Source organism: Lissotriton vulgaris, chromosome 10 (assembly GCF_964263255.1).
Source record: "Lissotriton vulgaris chromosome 10, aLisVul1.2, whole genome shotgun sequence".
NCBI classification, from domain to species: domain Eukaryota; kingdom Metazoa; phylum Chordata; class Amphibia; order Caudata; family Salamandridae; genus Lissotriton; species Lissotriton vulgaris.
The window spans coordinates 450074079-450095603 of NC_141698.1; the positions used below are offsets into that span (position 1 = coordinate 450074079).

General features: G+C 45.5%; 1 protein-coding gene across 2 annotated transcripts in view; it reads left to right on the plus strand.

Moving 5' to 3' along the window:
* The window catches only part of CRAMP1 (cramped chromatin regulator 1), a 1243281-nt gene that overhangs the window by 357920 nt on the left and 863836 nt on the right, over positions 1 to 21525 (plus strand). For both annotated transcript variants that reach the window (XM_086941303.1, XM_086941302.1), the window contains exon 8: positions 19391 to 19514. In XM_086941303.1, the coding sequence (XP_086797429.1) occupies positions 19391 to 19514 (124 nt within the window). The remainder of the gene's footprint in view (positions 1 to 19390; positions 19515 to 21525) is intronic.

The following is a 21525-nucleotide window of genomic DNA, read 5'->3' on the forward strand; positions in this document are numbered from 1 at the left end:
ATGCAAGTATGTATCCAAACAGCAATCCAGACATGGATGCGGCAATATGGCCTTATGTGAATATCTCTTATATTCGAATTGATACTTTAAGCAGAATGAAGTCTATTCTTTCTATTGTGGAGAAGTGTGGCTCAATGATTAGAGCGGCAGACCCTGATGCAGAGGTCTAGCCCGGGACCAGGGTTCAATCCTCGCCTCGGCGGGTCTTGGGCTCAAATATTCCACGGACCTGATAATTCTCACCTCGGTGCCTATTCCAATCATGGAGTCCCACTCTGCAACTCTGGGCAATAGCTTGCTTAATCTCCACAACAGCCCCCACAACGCTAAGGATGCCTGGGCTACACCTTGGTGGTGCCCAGGAGTGGACGCCTCACAGGGAAAGCCAGGATGGGTTCCACAGCGGTATTCGTACAAGCGCCTTGAGACCATTGCGGGTGAGTAGTGCGCTATACAAGTATCAATTTACATTTACATATTCTTTTACAGACAACTGTGCCTTTGACATCATCCAAAGAAACGTATGACCTGCAAGTTGCAAAGACAGCTGCAGAGATACATACCCTTTTATCGACAAATTGCCCCGTGCATTTCGTAGAAATGTTAAGTCAAATTTTAAACATGTCTGATACCAGTGGCATCGCACATGTATTTAAGACAATTTTTTCGGGACTGCTAACACCATTTGAAACAGTTCTGGGCATCTTCCCAAATTTTGTCCATTCTGTCTTTGGCGGCCTACCTCTAATTTTGGGACTTGTAGCAGGAATTTTAATTTTGCTCCTTCTGCTCCGATATGGCAAGCCAATCCACAGACAAGACTCCAGCAACGATGGAAGAAACGATCCTAGCAATACGATACCGAGACCGTATCACTAAGGTCCTCGGATTCGCCCGGCTAAGAGATCGGAGTACAACTTGGTTTCTTTCATTCAGACCAATCTGGCAGGATTGCATCTTACCTGTGCTTCGATGTCTGCTATGCGGAGATGAATGCGTGTTGGACGTCTGTCTTACACTACCATCAGCAGTACCAATGGATAGCGATACTTTGCTAGGTCCGGTAACGACTCATGCAACGTGTTGTCCCCAGCGGCTACCTATTCTGATGACTGCATTCGTTGAGACTTCACCACTACGAGTAGGTGGCGGTGAAGTACGAGAGGAAAGCAGCACCAAACAGGTACAACCTTCTGTGAGCATTACTGATCCAAACATCGATGATAGCAATCACGCAGAGAACAGCACAATTTCAGTATTTTCAAACTTGGTCGAACTTTCACCTGATGTGGTAGACCAATTTTTTGCGAGTCTGTCTGATATGATGTTCTCCCCTGAACAACGGGAATAACTTTTTAGAACAAGCACACAGTGTTCCCTGAACTCAGAATTTGGCCTTCAGTTCTGTTAAACAAAGCAATTGAAAACATTTGTAACTATTTTTCCTCTGAAAACGAAATTATTTTTTCTTTCAAATCAAAATATTTTTCCATTTTTCCCGGCACATGATACTTTGCTTAAAGTAGAACTATTCTTAGAGAACAGAGCTTTTTTTTTTAGAAACATTAGAGACAATATTTTACCTCAGCCTCTAGCACATGTACAATATCGTATAAGTATGTGATAAAATGGTCTCGACCTTCTCTTCTGTATACAGAGCCATTACATGTGTAATTTCATTTATAATTTTCGCAATTCATTCAGCTGATATATATGAACTTAACTGAATGATAACCTTGCTTGAAAACGTACAGTACCAATACTCATTTTCGTGTATAAACCATACTCCATTTCAAATGCAATTATGTATTTTGGGGTGGGTTGGAAAACACACATGCATCGTATGTTTACTATTGCTTATTTTTTAGTAATGATGGACATTAATCCGTGGAGTGGGTGTTTTATTTCTATCTAGGACCCTAATTCGATATTCCCGATTCATGCCCTTATGTTGTTTTAATAAATAGTACCCTTATAAAAGCATAAGAATCAGATCCATATTTAGTAATAGCCCATGCAGTCCAAAACACGGCAAGGCTACTCCCATAGAAACCTAGAAAGCACAACGCGTTCTTTAAATAAACCAAGCCTCCAGCAGTCCGGGAATTCCCCTCCTGCTTTTGTTTTGATTTGCACAAGAACTCCTAGAGTCCAGCAAGAACTGTTAGTTCTTAATGACGTCTTATGTCCAACCTTACATCAAACCCGACACCTTTCAGGTATAATTATACTAACGTTGCCTTAAGCAAACACACGGTGGTGGGGAGCAGAGCGACGTTCTACTTGTCCGAGGGCCCAGCTGTTGCCAGAGCAGAAGGAAGCTGCCCCTCCCTTTTTGACGCGCTGGAGAAGCTGCCTTTTTTCACGCCAAGAAATTTAGCTCCGGTATTCCAGAGTTACCCTCGCGGGTTGCTGGGAGATTGAGTCCTGAGAAGCGAGATACAAGACCTCCTTCATTCTATAACCAAGGTACGGAGCTGATTAAAACCTTCGAGAGAATTCTTGATTCCGATCCTTGGCAAAAACCTAACTTTAACTTACAACTGCTACTTACTTACTCCTTCCCACGTATTAGGCTTAGGTCAGGTACACTGGGGTAGGCGTATCTTAGAAGCACCAGTTGAGTTCGTTTAGTCAATGTTTTTATGTATGTATATATATTTTATATAATTTAAAGTATCATATGGCTAAGAAACCATATCCATGCTTTTACAGTATATTTCATAATACTACTTTTACTGTACGCACTTTACTTTATGATAAGTATTCCAATTGTGGCAATTCATTTCTCTTGCATGAGAAAGAAGACTGCTCAATAAAATAACACTTTTTATTGAAAACGCTTGTCTATCTATTTCTCTCCACTCTGGTTGAAACTAAGCATGCACGATATACTGAGTGAAATAGCCGTCTATTGTTTTCACACGCCTCTAGAGATACACTATTTATTCTGAGGGAGCAAAGTTGTCATGTTTATGCGGTTGTCAGAAACTAATCCCTTCTTGTCTAAATCAGGACGGTTAACCCTTTCCTGAACATTCGAGAAAGCTTCTAGTGACCTGAGTTAGCTGGCAAAACGAATTCAGTCTAACATAGTCAGTAGAGACCTAGATGACCTCAGTCCTACGTCTACACTGCTATTTGTTATTCCAATGCGCAGAGCCTATTGGGAATATAGGAACTACACTACAGCTTCAACATCTTATAAAGAATAGCGTTGACACAGGCACCAACTGTTACATACTATTGTCTTCATCAGACTCACTAGTCTGTTTACTACCCAGCACTACTGGACTCAAAAAATCTCTGCCTGCCTCTCTCCAATTTGCTATATCCTCTTCCAGCTTCCCATCCTTACACCAGGCCTTCATATGCAGTTCTTTGGTCAGTGACCACTCTCCCACATCTTTCATCCAATTCACAATAGAGGGGGCTGGTTCACCCATCCAGCAAATGGTATTTCTCTGTTTAGCCAGCACCAGCGCCAGCTGCATTAACTTGTTGGCCATTTTCTTCTTCTTGCGTTGCCGTACCAAACGTAAAATGCACTGCGCAGGCGTAGGTTCGAGTACGTTCCCACCCTCTCACGCGCTACGACTGCAAGCAATATTGATGAACTTCCGGACATTTCCACGCAAGATGCATGAACCCCGCAGATGCTCCATGACATCTAGGACAAATATGCGAACGGGGGAAATTGATTTGATGAAGCCTTGCCCAGGACATATATACCTATTGCAATAAATTATAGTGCAGCAGCTTCAACCGAGCATTGCAAGACACCCTACTCGTAAGCACACATACTCTCACACAATCCATATCCAGCAACGGTGTCTGCAAATCCTGATTCCATGCATCCCATGCCCTAAGAGCCAAAGATCCAGAGTCATGGTATTGTACAACAGAGACACCAGGCTGCGCCCACCTCCACATGTTAGCTATACGTCCAAGGTCTCCGTGGTCTGGGGCATAGCAGGATACACTGGCCATGTCTCCTTAGCCAATTCCATAAGGCCAGCAAATTAAAGTAACTGCCCCTGTCCCAGGCAAAAACTCACACGCCTGCTCATACGTAAGGTAGGTGGCGTAAATATATAAATCTGCCAACACCATGCAGCCACCCTCTCTCCATGCCTGGAAGGACATGTTTTCCACTTTCCAGCACACAGGGACCAACTGCCAAATGATCAATTCCGTATGGAAGGGATCCCGCCCCAGGACTTGCTCTACAACTTTCTGCCATAAACTGTCCGTTTGCCTGACCACATACGGCAACTCCGCACTTGCCCTAGCACCCTCCATCAACATCATAGGGAGATCTTCTGACTGCACTCGCCCAGCTAGCAATCGCTTTTCCCAATGATCATCCCCATCCAACCACTGCACAGCGTGCTGGGGTGCGCTTCTTAGGAATAAAGATCAAACCTGGGTACCCCCAGTCCCCCTTTCTCATACCGCTTCTGGAGCACCTGCAGCACAACTTTACAATGCTTTCCTGGCCAAAGCAAAGTCACCAGCAGAGAGTTCAATTGCGGAAACACTTCCTCAGGAATCGGGCACAGAGGATTCTGCAAGGCATATAGGCATCTCGGCAATGTCACCATCTTTGCCACCGCTATTCTGCCCATTAGGGACAGCGGCAGCATCTTCCAGAATTCCACGGAGCGTCTCAGTGACTCAACCACCCCTGTTATTTTTAATTGGAGCAGCTTAGCATTCCCATGCACCACCTGCACCCCTAGGTATCGAAAATGGTCCGTCTCCCATCTCAGCCCTAGGCTGGGCAGCTCGCAAACTGCGCCCTCTCTCAGACCCGCTAGGGGGAACGCCTGGGATTTACACCTATTTATTTAAAAAAAAATGTTTTTTAAAAAAACCTTTATTGTACAGTTCAATAAAATTACAAGCACGGGCCAACAACCGACGGGGCCGGCCGCAACACAAGAATAAGATCCAATGTATTATCTAACGACACAGCTCTTAAGCCGACAACCCTGAGGTCCGGCAGCAAATCAGGATAAACATTGTATTGAACTTACAACATGTTGAAGAATAAGACAAAGGTTTCGTTTTATGTTTAACCCCCCCCCTCTCCAACCAAAAAAGAAAGGAAAAGGGAAACAGACATATCTGGTGCCATACCTTCAGACACTATGATAAAGTGTTCGGGTGAAAATAGAATAGTCACAGATCAATTTAAAGGGAACGACCGAGACGCCTGCGCTAGCAAACACAAAACAGGATATACGACAAAGCGATCTTTAACCCAACGCAGCCGCCCGCACACAGACCCCGCCCACCCATTGACACCAGGATAGAAAAGGAAGTACGGTTACCAGATACTGGAATAACTACGTTCAGGATAATTCGTCCACGTTATACATATAGAAGAGACCAAAAGAAAATAAAAGGAGAGAAATCGTAAAAGAGGAACACAGACAAAATAATAAACCCATCCCCCCACGCTGCACCCCTGCATATGGCTCTCGCCTAACCCCAACTAGCAGTGTGCCTGTCGCCCCAGCTAACTAAGTTCTAAAAAAAGAAAAGAGAAAGAGTGGAGGAGGATAGTTCCAAACAGGCTCCCGGTCCTCTTCCCCCCTGCCAGAAACAGTGAGCCCTGGAATAAAGCAATAGTCTAACCAATAGTAGAAGAAAACAGATCAGGGGAGCACTTGAAAACACTGCCCGGCCTCCCGTGTGCCCAACAGTATAAATCCCACTTCCAGGAGGACCCTAATACTAACCCTAGGCCATACTTCTCAGCCCTGACACTTCCGCACCTTCATAGGAACCCCTCCTGGTAGAACCACTGAGTCGACACAAGCCGCCGCATGCCAAGAGAGTTCAAATAGTGAGTGTCCGAGACAAATCCAGACCCTAGGATCCTGAACCACCCCAACAGCAGCGAAACTCTCCCTCAACGACCGGCAGTCTCGATGTTGCTTCCTCCACAGCAACGCCGCAGCCATGGGGGAACAGGATGAAGAGAAGGCACCAATACAGTCAGCGACAGGAAACTCTAGGAAAGAAACGTCAATCAAGTCTCAAACCCGCAATAGAGACGATGCACACTGCAGAACGTTCAAAGCGTTAGGGTCACAATCTTCCGATACACTGACGAAGGGCTCCAAACACTCTTGTCGCGCAGGGTCCTCGTTGGGAAACAACATGGCGGTCTCGGGTGTCGTAGCCTGGCGCAGGTCATGTAGCGAAGCAGGGTCCGGGTTCGCAAATCCTTTATCCGTTAAGCCCGCAATCATTCCGCACATCAGGGCGTCCATACAGGCGTGAAACTCCCCGATGGCTGCCATTACTGTTGCAAGCGACGGCTCACACTCCGTCCGGTTCATCACTCCACTCACACATACGAACATTTACGTACCCTCCAGAGACCCCTGGCTCTCCGGGGGGAGCGGGCAATGGCAGTGCGGACGGCTTTAGAGGGAGGCCGCACACTTCCTACGGCTGCAAACTTTACCCCGCTGCCGCAGGCGGAGACCCCGACCACCGAGCCCCGGCGGGGGCCATACCGCGTCCACGGGACGAGGACCTCCGCCCACAGCCTCAGTATTGCCGCTGCACTCCTCTCACCAAAGTTGAACACTCCAAAGTGATTGCCGTCGAAATTGGGCTTACAATACTTCCACCGCTGTAGACCGGACCCTGGTCGCGGCTGGCGGACGATGTTGTCAACTGCAGCCAGGCCAGACCAAAACTCGAGACCCCGGCTCTCCAGCTGAACTAGGCCTCAAACTTCAACTCGACATAACTTTGTCAAATCAGCGAATTAAGTTTCCAGGATAGCACCATCGAAGCATACATAAGTTCGTACACCTTGAGGTCGGGCGCAAAATCAGGATTTTCATCAGGATCATCTGGCGGGGGACGGAGGTCGACGGAGCTGGGAGCCTAAGCAGCCATCTTGTTTGCAAGCGTAGCTCCTCCGCCGATTTACACCTATTTAAACGCAGCTCTGAAGTTGCAAACCGGTCCATCAACCTCAGTAACTCTGCCAAGGCCTCACGCGGTGACGTAAGATAGAACAGCTCATCGCCAGCATAGAGTGAAACAAGATGCTTGCTGTGCCCAGTATGTATGCCCCAGCGGCCTAGATTGTGCCTTGCCCATATTGCCATGGGCTCAATGGCCAGAGCAAACAGCAGCGGCGACAGCGGGCATCCCTGACGCATGCCCGCCCCAGCAACCATTGCACTGATCAAGTTTGGCCCATTCGCACAAACCGAGCGGGATTTGTATAGAGTATTCTGACCCATTTACAAAAACGCGGCCTAATCCCCAAATTTTCAAGTGTTTCCAGCAAGTACCCCAATCCACAGTTTTAAACGCCTTTTCATGGTCGATGGACCCCAACGCCACCTCCGCAGGAGCCCCATGTGTCTTGTGCAGCACATGCACCAATTGTCGCACGTTAATTGACATACTGCAGCCGCCCGGAATAAAGCCACACTGGTCCTCACGGACTAAGTGGGCCATGTGTGGACCCAACCTTTTAGTCAGCACTTTATATATAGAATTTTTATATCTGAATTAATCATCGTCAGGAGCCGGTATGCTGCTGGGTCCCGTGTATCGCCACCCGACTTTGGGATCAGACACATTTCACCCTCTCGCATCGTGGGTGGCAGTATTCCACTATCAAATGACTCATTGAAAGTTTGCAACAGAGGCCGAACCAATACTGCTGAATATGCTTGGTAATACCCAGGGCTAAGGCTGATTGCCCATCGAGTATGTCCGCTATCCCCTCCTTCAGTTCCTTCTCAGTAATCGGTGCGTCCACCTTTAAAAAAATGTATTCACGTTTTTTTTCCCCTAATAAACTCCCCCTCCCCCCACACCTCCCCGAAGACCAATGTCTCGATTACATTCAAACTTTGTACACATTTTTTCCAGGTATGAATTCGCATGTAGGTCAGTGCAGAGGAGACAGAAATAAAGAGTGAAGAGCACGGGAAGCATATAAGAGCATTGCAAAATGAACAAGTAAATACATAGGTATCTGGGCTTGCGCTCACTCTGGTATTCAGCGAGCATCTTAAGAAACCCGCCTGCGTAGTCTCTATCCCTAAGTGTGATCTTGTATCCACTGCAATAGTGGTCCCCATATCGGCATGACTCTTTTTTCCTTTTATTAATCCCCTTATTTTTATAGATGGCCACCTCCACGTTACATGTCGCAAGTAATCTTGCCCTCTATTGTGTTAAAACCGGTGGTTGTTGGTCAAGCCACGAAGAGGCTATGCGGAGTCGAAGGACAGCCATAACCACAAAAATCAGTCCCTGCATGTGTATAGGCCGCTGAGTTTCCGCAACTCCTAGCATTATTTCTTCAGTTGAGATTGAAATTCTTACGTGAAATATCCCCGATAAAAAGTCAGATATTTCTATTCTTATCTTATCAAAATTTTATAAAGCGCTCGCACACCCAAAGGTTTCATGGCGCTGACCAACAGGGAACTGACTTTACAAGAGACCTCAAGCACTAGGCCGCAGCCTGGGTAAACAACCATGTCTTTAAGAGCTTCCTGAATGGTAGAAGAGCGGTGCATGAGCGAATCTCCAAGGGGAGAGAGTTCCATAACTTGGGAGCAAGGGTGGCAAACCTGCGGCCTCCCTTGCGCAACAGCTTATAGCGAGGGACAGTCAGGAGAATTTGGGAAGCAGAGCGAAGGCTGCGAGAGGGGGTGTACCTAAGAAGAAGTTTTTGAATGAACTGAGGGCCGCAATTGTGAAGGGATTTGAAAATTATGCAGGCCGATTTGAAAGTGGCACGATGTTGAATCGGAAGCCAATGAAGTTGCCTCAGAAGCGGTCTGGCGGACTGCCATCGTGGATGGTGATATATCAGCCTCGCTGCCTGGTTTTGTGCCATCTGTAGACGTCTGCTGAGAGTGACAGGCAGACCGAGGTAGATGGCATTAGCGTAGTCTAAGTGAGACAACACTAATGCTCTTACAACCTGCGTCAGAGCACATTGAGTGAGCATCCGACTGATCTTCTTTATTTTCCGTAATTGGAAAAAGCAGGTGGACACAACGGAATTAACCTGAGGTTTTAAAGAAAGCTCGTCGTCAATAACTACCCCCAGGCTTTTGACTGATCTAGACGGCACAGGTGGGGACCCCAACTTAGATGGCCAGTATTGGGGGCCCCAGAAACGATGACTATCGCCGAACAAGACCAGTTCCGTTTTGCCCGGATTCAGCTCGAGTTGATTCACATCCATCCACTGGCAAATATGGAGCATGGTGTTTTGAAATTGGTGAATTGAATCAGGGGAGTTATCAATTGTTAAGGTGAGCTGCAGATCATCTGCGTAGTTGAAAGTAGTGACTTTGAATGCGTGAAGGGACTGAAGCAGAGGAAGCATATAAATGTTAAACAATAACGGTGATAGGGATGAACCCTGGGGAACTCCACAGGTGGTATGGAGTTTGTGGGAGGAGAAAGGGGGGAGACCGACCGCTTGAGTGCGGTCGCAAAGAAAAGATCTGAGCCAGTCAAGGGCACGGCCGCAAATGCCCACCGATCTGACACGGTCGAGAAGGATGTTGTGGTCGACCGTGTCAAACGCGGCCGACAGATCAAGCAGGACCAGCGCTTGAGGTATTCCCAAGTCAGCACTGAGGCGTAGGGAGTCCAAGACCGCTACGATAACTGACTCGGTTGAGTGGTCTATTATCAAATTAGATAGTGCAGTGCAGGTGGCGATCAGATGAATGTCGGCTTCAAACAGCGAGCAGCGCGGGCATGTAGTTCCCTTTCCTGTTGCCCATTTAGCAGTTTTATAAGGGGTGTAATATAGGGAGAAGAATGTTTTAGAAAATTGAGCTTGCAGTATAATGGACATTAGACATGTTTGTAAAAGCTCATACGCGTGTGCGGGGGTTAATGGCTGCAACAATAATTTAGTCTGCCACCTTGCACGATGTTTATCCATGTCATCAGGGAAGGTACTATTTAATATTTCGTAAATTTCACCGATTTTAGGAGTGTTTTCCCTACATAGGTTTTCTATTGCTGTTAGTTTGAAATTTTTCCCGGCCTCCCATTTTCTTTAGCAAGAAATCCCTGATCTGCAAGGATTCGGCACGAAGCTCTGAGAAACTTTTCAAACTATTCGGTCTATAAAAACAGCCCAACTGAATAATCCCTGTCCCTATCCACCTAGTCATACACTCATCCTGGAAAATCTCTGGGAGATCATTATTACAGATAACAGGCTTATAGCAAGAATATTGTCCCAACCCTAACAATTTTCGTATATTACTCCAGACTTTAAATAAGCTAGAGATAGTCTTAAGTTTTATTTTCTTAAAGTAGTTGTTATTGACATGCCGCCATAGGCACCCCTCGCACCCTTCCCCCAAGATCAGTTCTTGCGGTGTTGGGATAAGGTGATCTCTAGTTCTTTGGATATCAGATTCACACAATACTTAGCCACCATTGCCCAGTAGTACACCTTAAAGTTGGGCATAGCTAGTCCCCGTCTTGCTTTCGGCAGCGTGATCCATGTAAGAGCCTGGCGAGGTCTCTTAAACCCCCAGATAAATCTAGAGAACATAGTTTCAATGGTTTTAAAGTATTGTGGAGAAAACTCCAGACAAATTGTTCTAAAAAAGTATAAAAACATGGGTAAAAACAGCATTTTTATTACATTACACCTACCGCCTATGGTAAGATGCAGATTATCCAGTCTGATCAGTTCTTTTCTAGTGCGGCTTAACAGTGGGTCGATATTTATACTAACAATGTTATCTATCTTTGCGCTTATGCTGACGCCAAGATATACTGCATGATCCACTACCCTATTATCCCTCATCCGGACTTTGCCATTGATGACAATCTGGGTTTTCCCTGATTTCAATTTATATCCAGAGGCATTTCCAAACCTCTGTGCCTCCTCCTCGATAACCACAATAACCCCATTAGGATCGCTGGTGACTAGGGCTATATCGTCAGCATATGCTAGAATTTTTGTTTCATGGTTAGATACCCGAATAGGTGACACTAGGGGATGATTTTCAAGTTTGCGGATAAGAGTCAATATAGACCGCGAATAGTAGAGGTGAGCAGGGGCACCCCTGTCTTGTTCCTCTAGTAATTATGAATTTCTCAGGCAAAGTCCTGTTTATCGCAACACTAGCACTCTGGTTAACATAGCGTCCTTGGAAGGCTTTTATGAATTCCCTAGTGATTCCACAGTTCATCATGGCTGCCCATAGGAACTTCCAGGAGACCCTATCAAACGCCTTTTCCGCCTCAAGTAGAATAAGGGCCATAGGGTCTCCTGTTGTCTCAGCATGATCGAATAGGGAAATCACTCTTTGTACATGATCGGTTGTTGATCTCCCGGGAATAAACCTGTGTTGAAGAGTTAAGACAATTTTATGGATAATCGGCGCTAGTCCCGCAGTCAAGAGTTGAGAAAAAGACGTTAGGAAGAGATGGTGCGTCCACCTCTTCCTAACGTCTTTTGACACCTGCGTCAATTCTAAGCCTTCTAAAAAGGCGATATAGAGGTCCGCACTCACCAGGGTATCTACCCTGTACACTGTCTCCAGGTGTTGCCGGAACACCTCCAGCATACCTGCCCGAGCATAGACCTGTTCGCCAGACTGAGACCGAAAGCAAGGAACTGGGGGGAAGGGAGGGTTGGGGGGGGGAGGGAGTCTGTTCCCTACGCAGTACCCAAGCCATCTCCTTAATTGCATCCTTCACCGCCTGGATGGTAATATCGGCACCTATGCCATTGAAGGGTCTAACACTGAAAGAGAGGAATCTGCAATGTATTGCAAAATATCTGTTAACCTCCGTGGCCACAGAATATAGCGCACTGTAGTATTGTATGAATGCATCATTGATTTCCTCCTGCATTAATACGTCCTGACCGGCTGAGTCACAAATCTGGACAATGGTGTGTTATCTTGTGGTCTCCTGGAGGAGCCAGGCTAACAATCTTTCCGACTTCTATCCCCACGTGGGCCCTTGCAACATAGACCCTGTAGGTATATCCCAGCAAGCGCTACACCAGCGCAAGCAATTTCTCCCTTTCAGCAAGTAACTGTTCCCTCTGCTCTGATGGATGGCCGGTCGGGACAGAATACTTTTTTTCTTGCTTGACAGACAGTTACCTCAGACCAGTGGATGCTGCAGGTTTTTCATCATGGTTATGAACTCCTTTTATATCTGTTCCACCTACCAGTCTCATCAAGTGGTGGCCAACTCTAGGCAACCGACCTGCTCTGGTAAAACTGAGTCATATTCCCCAAAAATGAAAGATTCTGAAAAAACTGCCTAGGGAAGAGTGTATGAGATACAACAGTTCTGCACTGAGATTGTTTAGTAGGAAAAAAGTGTTTTTCCTAGAGATTCCTCACCCACCAGGGTTGCCCCTTGGTGGCATGCTTCATCATTGGTGTTCATCCCAATCCTCTACGGATTGAGGCGTTCTATGAAAACGGTTACGCGGGAGCACTTTTGGGTCCTCAAACTCAGAACAGATACCCAGGGTCTTAATGATACTATTTTTGGGGTCTTTTTCTATGATTTTCCTACAGTGCGGAAATACACGCTTTATTGTACCAATTGTCTTACATCCCTTTTAGGACCCACACTGCAACAAGTAACACTGTATCAATGTCTTTCGTTTATTTTTAAAGCAACGTGGGGTCACCTTAATTCTGGTGCATCACCTCTTGTAATGGTAGTTACATCACAGTGAGCAAGAAGTATTATTTGGTATCCCAACACACTACCCTATGATAGCGAACTGTTTTTGAATAGACATTCCTCTAATAGGATATTAATTATTGTAAGTTATTGGCAATCATCCATACAAACTAATTTTCCATAAATTTGGTCCGTGGCGGGTGCCCATCTGTGAAGACCACGCAACGGTCTAGTCTCTCCACAAATTTGTTTTCCATCACAGTGAGCAATGTGATATTGATGCCTTTACATTTTTAGGTTTTTCATCTCCAATCCATATGATATGGGGTTTAATCTGGTGTCCCTACACACTGCCTTCACGATAGCGAAAAGTTCATGAATAAACATTCCTCCTTTAGGTTGTAATTTTTTTTTAAATATTGCCAATTATCTATACAAACTAATGTCCCAAATATTTTTGGCAGAATGGTCCTTCCAAGTGCATGTTCCGCCTTTTCAGTCACAGGAGTTTGCCTTGTGCCAGGGTGTACCGCAGGGATCAGTGTTAAGTCCCCTATTGTTTAACATCTATGTCCAGCCTCTGGCCATGTTGGCGAGGGATTGGGGCTTGGCACTGGTATCTTACGCTGATGACACTCAGTTGGTGATCGCTTTCTCCCTAAAAAATGTCACAAATCTGTTGAGGTTGAAGGAGGATCTTGCCGCGATAGCGGGCTGGATGGCAGCAAACTGCTTGCAGTTGAATACTGGCAAGTCCGAAATCCTGCTGTTCGGAAAAGATCGGGGGATGTGGTCTGAGAGTTACTGGCCTGACCAGCTGAAACCTGCCCCGTTGCCTAAGGAGACAGTGAAAAATCTTGGTATCTGGTTCGACAGTGAATTAACTTTCGACGCCCAATCCAAAGCCGTGGCCGGAATGTGTTTTGGCGTTCTGAGGGGCTTGATACCATTACTGGGTTTCTTCCCACTGAAAGTCCGCCAACTCATCCTACAGGCGACCATTTTGTCAAGATTAGATTATGGGAACTGCCTATATCTAGGCGCAAACAAAGCTAGCATTAAGCGTCTGCAGAGGGCACTGAACGCTGCTGCTCGCATGCTGTTGGCCCTCCCCTATACCTGCTAGGTCTCACATGCCCTGCAGAGGCTTCACTGGTTGCGGATAGCAAAGCATATTCAATTTAAGACGCTTTGCTTGGCGCATAAGATCTGATCACCGCTGGCACCTCAGCGCTGGCATGCACCCCGCGTGTCTGGAGAGCCAGAGCGGGTGGCAGTTCCTTCCACTGCCTGGCTGCTCAACTATGGAACTCTCTCCGCGGGTCCATCATAATAATTCAAAACCATCTTGCTTTCCGGAAAGCCATTAAGACCTGACTTTTCCCGGCTTAAGGCTGTTTGTTGCGGTTTCATGTCTAGGAGTTGTTGGTCTGCGCTGGGACGCCCCGTTGCTGGGGCAGCCATGCGCAATATAAATCTAACAAATAAAAAATAAATGAATAAAATAAAAAATGGCGCCGCTTTTGACCCGCAGCGGGTGGCCATTTGTGAAGACCACAGAGTGGTTCAGTCTTTTCATGAACTGAGCATGTGTGCGGAAGGAACCGCTGCACACCAGTTTGAAACGGGAACTGGGGATACTCATCGTCAAGATGAGGTCTCCAGAGAATCTATTTAGGCATGAAGGCCGAGGACAGCCTTGACGAAGTAAGTAAACAGGGTGTTCTCACAAGGTATATCTCCTGATAGCCACGAGTGGAGGTCCTCAATTGACAACCTTTGCGTTTTCTTCAGTCCCACAGCTCAACTCTGTTTATGATCACCTAACGATCCAATGTTCCATTTTCTCCTTTACTTAGGGTCTGACTACAGGCCCCTTCTCCCTGGCAAGACCATGACGCACTAGTACTGCGTCACAAATGTATGTAATATGGTGTTTGTGTGTTTGTTTTGTCTTGCGATAACCCACCATATTGGTGGATACATTTTCACAGCCACTGAGTGAAAGCTACGAAGGTGGTTATTTATTGTTTTTTAACGTACGGAGTGATCATGTTTTTACAGGTTTACCAAACACCTTCACAGCAGGGTGTTTCACATTGTTGTTTATTTGCATAATGTAGGTTTGCCAGCCAAGGCTGATGAGCCGTTTTGTTTTTTAAAATCGGTCACCTTCTTTTCATTGTAGATGCGGAATGACAAAAAAGTTACTGCATGTATAATAGGGGTATGCATGTGGCACGCTATCCATTGTGTCCTTATTAGAGGATTCTGAGGAGTGGTACCAATGGGATTAGTTTCCTATAGGTCCTGAAGAAGAGCCATTAGGGGAACGGCTTGAAACAGGTCGACTGAGCATTTCTGAAGAGATCTGACTCATTACAGTCCACTCCTTCAGTCACAACCCCTGTTTTTAACCTTACCGGCTAGAGGGAGGAATAAACCAATAGTCCTAATAGTCGGATTTGTTTAACCTACCAGCACTTAATTTCTACTCCCCTTCACCTACACTGTCTTTATCATAGACTCCATCTATAAGTGCTCCCGCATAACCGTTTGGTTGTAGCATGCCTCAATCTGTAGAGGATTGGGATGAAACCCAATGATTAAGAATGCCACCAAAGGGCAACCCTGGTGGGTGAGGGGTCTCTAGGAAAAAAAAACTCCCTACTAAACTATCTCAGTGGAGATTTGTAGTATCTCATACACTCTTCCCTAGGCTGTTTTTTTTTCTTCGAATCTTTCGAATTTTTGGAATACATATCTATAAGGAGGATAAACCTAACCTCTACCTCTCTTGCTCGCTCCCCCGTTTTTATTTGAGAAAACTCAGTCAAAAAACAGTAAGGGTGTATATAAAACAGCATACAGTGTCAAGGGTCAACCCTGTCCCCCCAACACATAACTAGGGAATTGTTCATAATACAATATAGGAAGTGTCTCACAAAAGCAACATTTAGGAGACGGTTGACTAGTGCTTACCAACTGTCTAGTTTCATCATCATTGCCACTTTTCAATCTAGGCAGAAAAAAACCCATATAGAGTAAGTGTATATTTATACTCCATGAGTGTGAACTATTCCAAAGTAAACTCCTACATCAATCTTCTGCACATGCAAATGTAATGGGGTCCCCAGACTGCACAAGTTAGTTCCTTACTTTCAAAGTGATTTAAAAATGAGTTCTGATGGCATCCCTCAAATGCTTTAATGTATGTCCCGAGCTGATACTTAAAAACGCAGTAACATGATTTGACCATAGTGTGAAGAGCGGCCATAATGTTTCATTACCATGGTAGATTTGCAGGCAAATTCATCAGTGGGAAAGAGTCCATGTGCCACTAGATTGTACACTAACACAGAACCACCAGGTGTAAGCCTACCAGTGGACAGTGCCGGCAGTCGGTGTTTGAAATGCCATCCTCTGGCACCTAAGACAGCTCATTTTTCCCAGATGTCCTCTAAAACTAGTCCCATACACTTAAGCACTAGCCAGCAGGCTCCTGTTATATAATATATATCTGATTTATATACTCCTTGCTGCTGTTTGATTGGGAGTTTTACCAAGCAAGTTTGGTCATGCAGCAAAAGCCTTCTGACATTTACTTATATTTTTGTACAGTGTGGGCATTGAGGTTGTGTTTTTTTTAAAGTTAGGTTTGAGGGGAAAGAACCCCTCTGTCCTTTTGTTTCCCTCTATAGCTCTTCTTGCTTTTTGCCATGGATCCAGGGGACTGGATTTTGCCCATGGACCTCAAGGATGTATACTTTCATTTGTACATCTTGCCACCCCACCCAGCGACACTTCTTTCAGTTGGGATTGGCGTCGGAATACTTTGTTTACCTTTTTGCCCTTTGATCTCACCTCAGTCACTCAGTTGTTTACGAAGGTGATAGCGATGGATGTAGCTCATCTTCACAGGTCGGAGATGTATATGCATTCCGGTATCTCAGCAACTGGCTGTTGAAGGCGGGCTTGTCGTAGTCTACCTGCAGGCGATTGTCATCCTTTTTTCTTCTGTGGGGTTTTCCATTAACAAGCTAAAATCTCACCTACAGCGTACCCAGAGGGTTCCTGTCAAAGGGGCCAATGGGATGCTGTGGCCTTTCCATTCCTGGAACGAGCCTTGGAACTTTCAGGTTGAGTTACTGATGTGTGGGGCTTGCTACTAAGTTCTGGCATGAACAGTTCTTGGCCTTATGCTTCCTGCTGGTCCCCCATCCATTGATACCCGTGGGCCCATCAGTGGAACCTCTGTCTGCAGTGGGAACAGCATTGGGATTGTCTCTCAGAAAACGTGTGCATCTAGGAAAACCGGATCGAGGATCTTTGGTGGTTCGGTCAGACACCAACTTGAGCACAGGCCTTTGGTCTCTGGTGGAGCAGAGGCACCTCATCAACCTGCTGGAGCTTTGTCATTCAGGTTAGCTATGAAACCCACCTTCCCGTCCAAAGGGAAGCCAGTTCAAGTTTTAATGGAAAAAACTACCCTGTCTTGTTGCAGGGCCTGTGCTAGAAAGCTCTGCGACTCTGGAGGTGGCTCGACCTTCAAGGAATCTCTTGTACTGCCAATCCGTTAGTGAGGTCCCTGAATTCCAGGGTGAATTAGCTCAGCAAACAGCATATGTTGGACCCCAAATTGTGTCTGCATCTGAAGGTAGTTTATGGCGTCTTTTGATACGCTTTTTTGAGACCACCAAGGTCTGTGCAGTGTTGCGATAACTATATGTTGAAGTTTATGACATGAGGCTCGCTGGGAGGTACATTCTGCTTGCTCTGGGGCTCCAGTCTTCTGTATGCCTCCTAGTAGCATCAGTTTTGGGCAGTTGAGTGTTGTACTCTGACCTGCTGAGGCTTTGTCCACCGGTCCATCTACTTCAGGATGACCTTTTGTCTCAGCACCGGGGCAAGGTCCTGCACATCTGTTTCCAAAACCTATCTGCACCTATGTCTACACAGCCTACACCTCCATGTGTGGATATGGCACTGACTGACTGGATCTGATCCATCTGCAGGAGTAGTGGATGTTAATCTTGTGAATAGTTGCCAGTCTACCCAATCAATGAGCTTGGTCGTATGGTCAAGTTTGTCGTCTGGTGTGGAAGCTGTCAAGTTGGTCCGTAGCTGGCCAAATTATCTGATGCTTTGTTGTTTCTTTCATCTCTGACACAGCAGTGCCCTCGGTGTTCAAAGTGCCTGTTGTAAAACGTTTCGAAAACATGTTACCTTTTGCACCCATTATTAAACGTCAACAGGTCCTATATTTGGTGCTCACGTTAGTGCACGTGTTCGAAGAGCGTGCACAAAGATAGCTCACTAAGATTGCTGACCATTAAGGTGTTTTTCATTGCCCAAACTTATGCAACCCGTTCCAGGGCTGTGAGTGCAACCTCTCTATACCACCTTCTTCCTGAACAAATTAGTGCTGCAAACTTGTGCTTGACTTCTGCTGAAAGTGGTACAACTCCTCCTTACAGCACAGCCCATCACTCCCTGCCTTTTTAGTTGTCAAATCCATCCAAAAAGGCGGAAGGCTTCACTTGTTGGACTCCTGAAGAACCCCTCGCTTTTTATGTTAGCGCACAAAAGATCACCAGGTACATGACCATTTGAGTTTTTATCAGCTTTGAATGTGCTGAGAAGCTGAAGGCATTTTAGAGGCTAATCTTGTCTAGGAGGATCATCCTGTGTATACATATATGCTATACACCTGGTCTCCTGAAGGCATTTGGACTCACGCCGCCACAGCAAATGCTGCCTCCACATATGTCACACTGCAAAAACAAGGGCGTTGATAGACCTCTTTACCTGGCATTTCTGTCTTCACAAATAAGTCTGTAGGGAGAATTGGTTCTTATTTTCAGCCTGCAGAATTTGTTGTGCAAGTCCAGTCCTCCGATGCTCCAACCATTCCGAGCCACTGCTTTGGTTATTTTTTTCAAAAGGTGAATAATCTGTGGTTCGAATTATCTATCGGAGCTAAAAGTTACTTGTCTTTTGGAATGCTGTTTCTGGTGGATACTCTTCTCCTGTTCTGTGGGGTGGACTTTTAAGGTTCTAATAAGGTCCCAATTTGGATTCTGCGCACTCATTTAAAATGTCACATCTGATCCGCATGTGAGAGTGTGAAAGAGTTTGAGGAAGACTGTTGTCCAGACACAGGTGTGGTATTATATATTACTCCATGCAGTTGCTTCATTGGTGGAGAGTCCCCTGTGGAATCTGATGGCACTATCTATCGGCCCTCTAGATCAATTGCTGTTAAAAGTCCGGTATCGAGTCTGGCATCTATGAGAATTCAAAAAGTCAGGATCCCGAAGGTAAGTAACCTGTTTGTCTTGCACAAGTGGTGCTTCTGAACATCTTGCAGTGTAATCTACTGCAGACCAAACTGTACATTTGAGTGATAACTTTTTTTCATTTTTAGATAAAAATGTTTCCATCATAACTGCAATTTTATTCAGAACTACTGCATGAGGATGTTTATAAACCTCTACGGAAAAAGCTACAACCTTGAAATTTCAATACATAAGAAAATACAAACATCTAATTTCTTGGATGAATAATATTTTTGCCTGCCCGTACTCAGACACTTTCCTTTTTCATGCTGAAAGTCTTGTTCATCTTGCAGAACACATTGTGGCTGTCTTGGAAATACTGGCTTATCTGGTTCAAACTCTTTTTGCATTCTTAGGTGTCAGTGATGAAGAAGATCAGAAACCAGTTAGGCTACCGTTGAAGGTTCCTGTGGAGCTGCAACCACGGAACAACCATGCATGGGCACGGGTTCAGAGCCTTGCCCAGAATCCACGCCTCAGGTATAAGTAATTGGCATGATCATTTTAGGGAATAGAAAACCCCTTTACAGTTTTGAGGATGTTACCAATTGAGGAATTCTGTATGATGTTGTTTTTAAAGTGATTGTGGAGGTGAGCGGGTGTGAGTTCCCCACCATTGCTGTCATTATGTCTGGAGAGTAATGATGTGTTTATAGCGTGTTTGGCTGAAGATCAGAGGTCTTCAAGCTTTTTGATGACTATACCCCGTTGTTAAAAACTTTTAGGTGTAAGGACCCCCTTCTGACAAAAATTTCTAGAACCCGATACTCCTCATCATTGACAACTATCAACAACCATAAACGCCCCCAATTCCCACAGCAAATAACTTTCACGGTGGGGAAATTATATTAAGCAGTGTGTAGCAAACCAAAGGTCAGTGAGCGTGGGGTGTACTCATAGGTGTAGCTATAAACAATGGGCCTCATTTATGAGGTATTGGCATAGGGCATCACCACAAGTCTTCTTGCTGCTCTTCTACGCCAATTGAAAGGGCAGGAATGCACTGTATGTATAAAATACAATGCATTCCTGTCATTTTCCCTTGTGTCTGTGCACAACTTGCTGCCTAGCACCAACATAGGCAGGGTTTTTTTTAGTTTTTTTACAGAAAGGGGTACCTTCCTTCACAAAAACAATCCTGAGAGGCGTTTTCCTCTTTCTATTCGAGCTGCAAAATGTAGCTCACCTGGAAAGAGTAAACAAGCATTTACAATGCAATAGGTCTCGCACTGACATTATTTTGAGCTATTGACATTGTAAATGACATTGTTTTTTTGTTTTGGTTTTCTTTTGTAAAACATAAATAAAAGGCACTGTAATTTTAAAATGCAATAGCTAAATGATTAGTTTAAGCTATTGGCATTGTTCATACAAATGCCTTTTATTTATGTTTTAAAAAAGAAACTCAAATAAAAGGCATTGTCATTTATGTCAATAGCAAATGCCTTTTGTTTGTTTTCACTTGCGTGTCCCATAAGCCTTTTGGCAAAGAAGAAATATCTTGAGTTTCACCAACGGGCAGAAGTAAACTTAAGTAAAATCTGCACAGGCAGCCAGTCGATTCAAAGAAAGCGAGTGTTCGAGGCATATGGGCTGCAGACCACACACTAGTGCATAGATCGCCATCTGGTGGTGGGCCCGGATGATTACACTTTATTGTTGTCTTGGAAGAGTCTTTGTTTGGTAGATGACGACTCCTGTAGAGTGTAGTGCGCATGGGCATCAACTCCATCTTCAGATTGTTTTTTTCCGCCATTGGGCTCGGATGTGTTTATCGTTCTGTCCCGTTACCTCACACTGAACTAAATGAGGTTTGCAATCTGTGCTTGTCCCGGAGCACGAGAGTCGAGATTGCCAGGCCTACACGTTGTTCCGGTCCAAGAAAACCATCAGAGACTGTTCAGCTCGAAGAGTCATGGCGTAGTCCTCTTCATCAACACTAGATCTCATCATAGACGAGGCTCCAATCGATCTAGAGTCCGGAGAACAACAGCGGGACAACATTGTTTACGAAGCAGAAGATTCAGCTTCCGGAGCGGAGGGACAATCTGAAGAAGACGATCTCCTTCCAGCTGGTCAACATGTCATGAGTACAAACGTCGGCCCTGTTCACACCCCCATACCGGGACAGGCTACGGTTCCACCTCCGGGTCCAGGTGCACACCGATCAAAAACCTCCGACGCCCCGCCTTCAGGCTCGGCAACGAAGATTCCAAAAAAGCCTCCAGACAACTCGGGCTCAAGTCAGTCTGTCGGCCCTGACAAGCAAAAGGTCCTCTAACCAAAAATAACTCCGGCACCGAAGCAACCCTTGGTACCAAAACCGGTCGAGCCGAAAACAAGCTCAGCACCGAAAAAAGTTTTTCTAAGTCTATCGAACCAAAGCCAACTACGGTTCCGAAAAAAGTTGACCCAAAGTTCACCTCCGCACCGAAACACACTTCGACACCAAAGGTTGTCGACTCCAAACGTGCTTCGTAACCAAAACTTC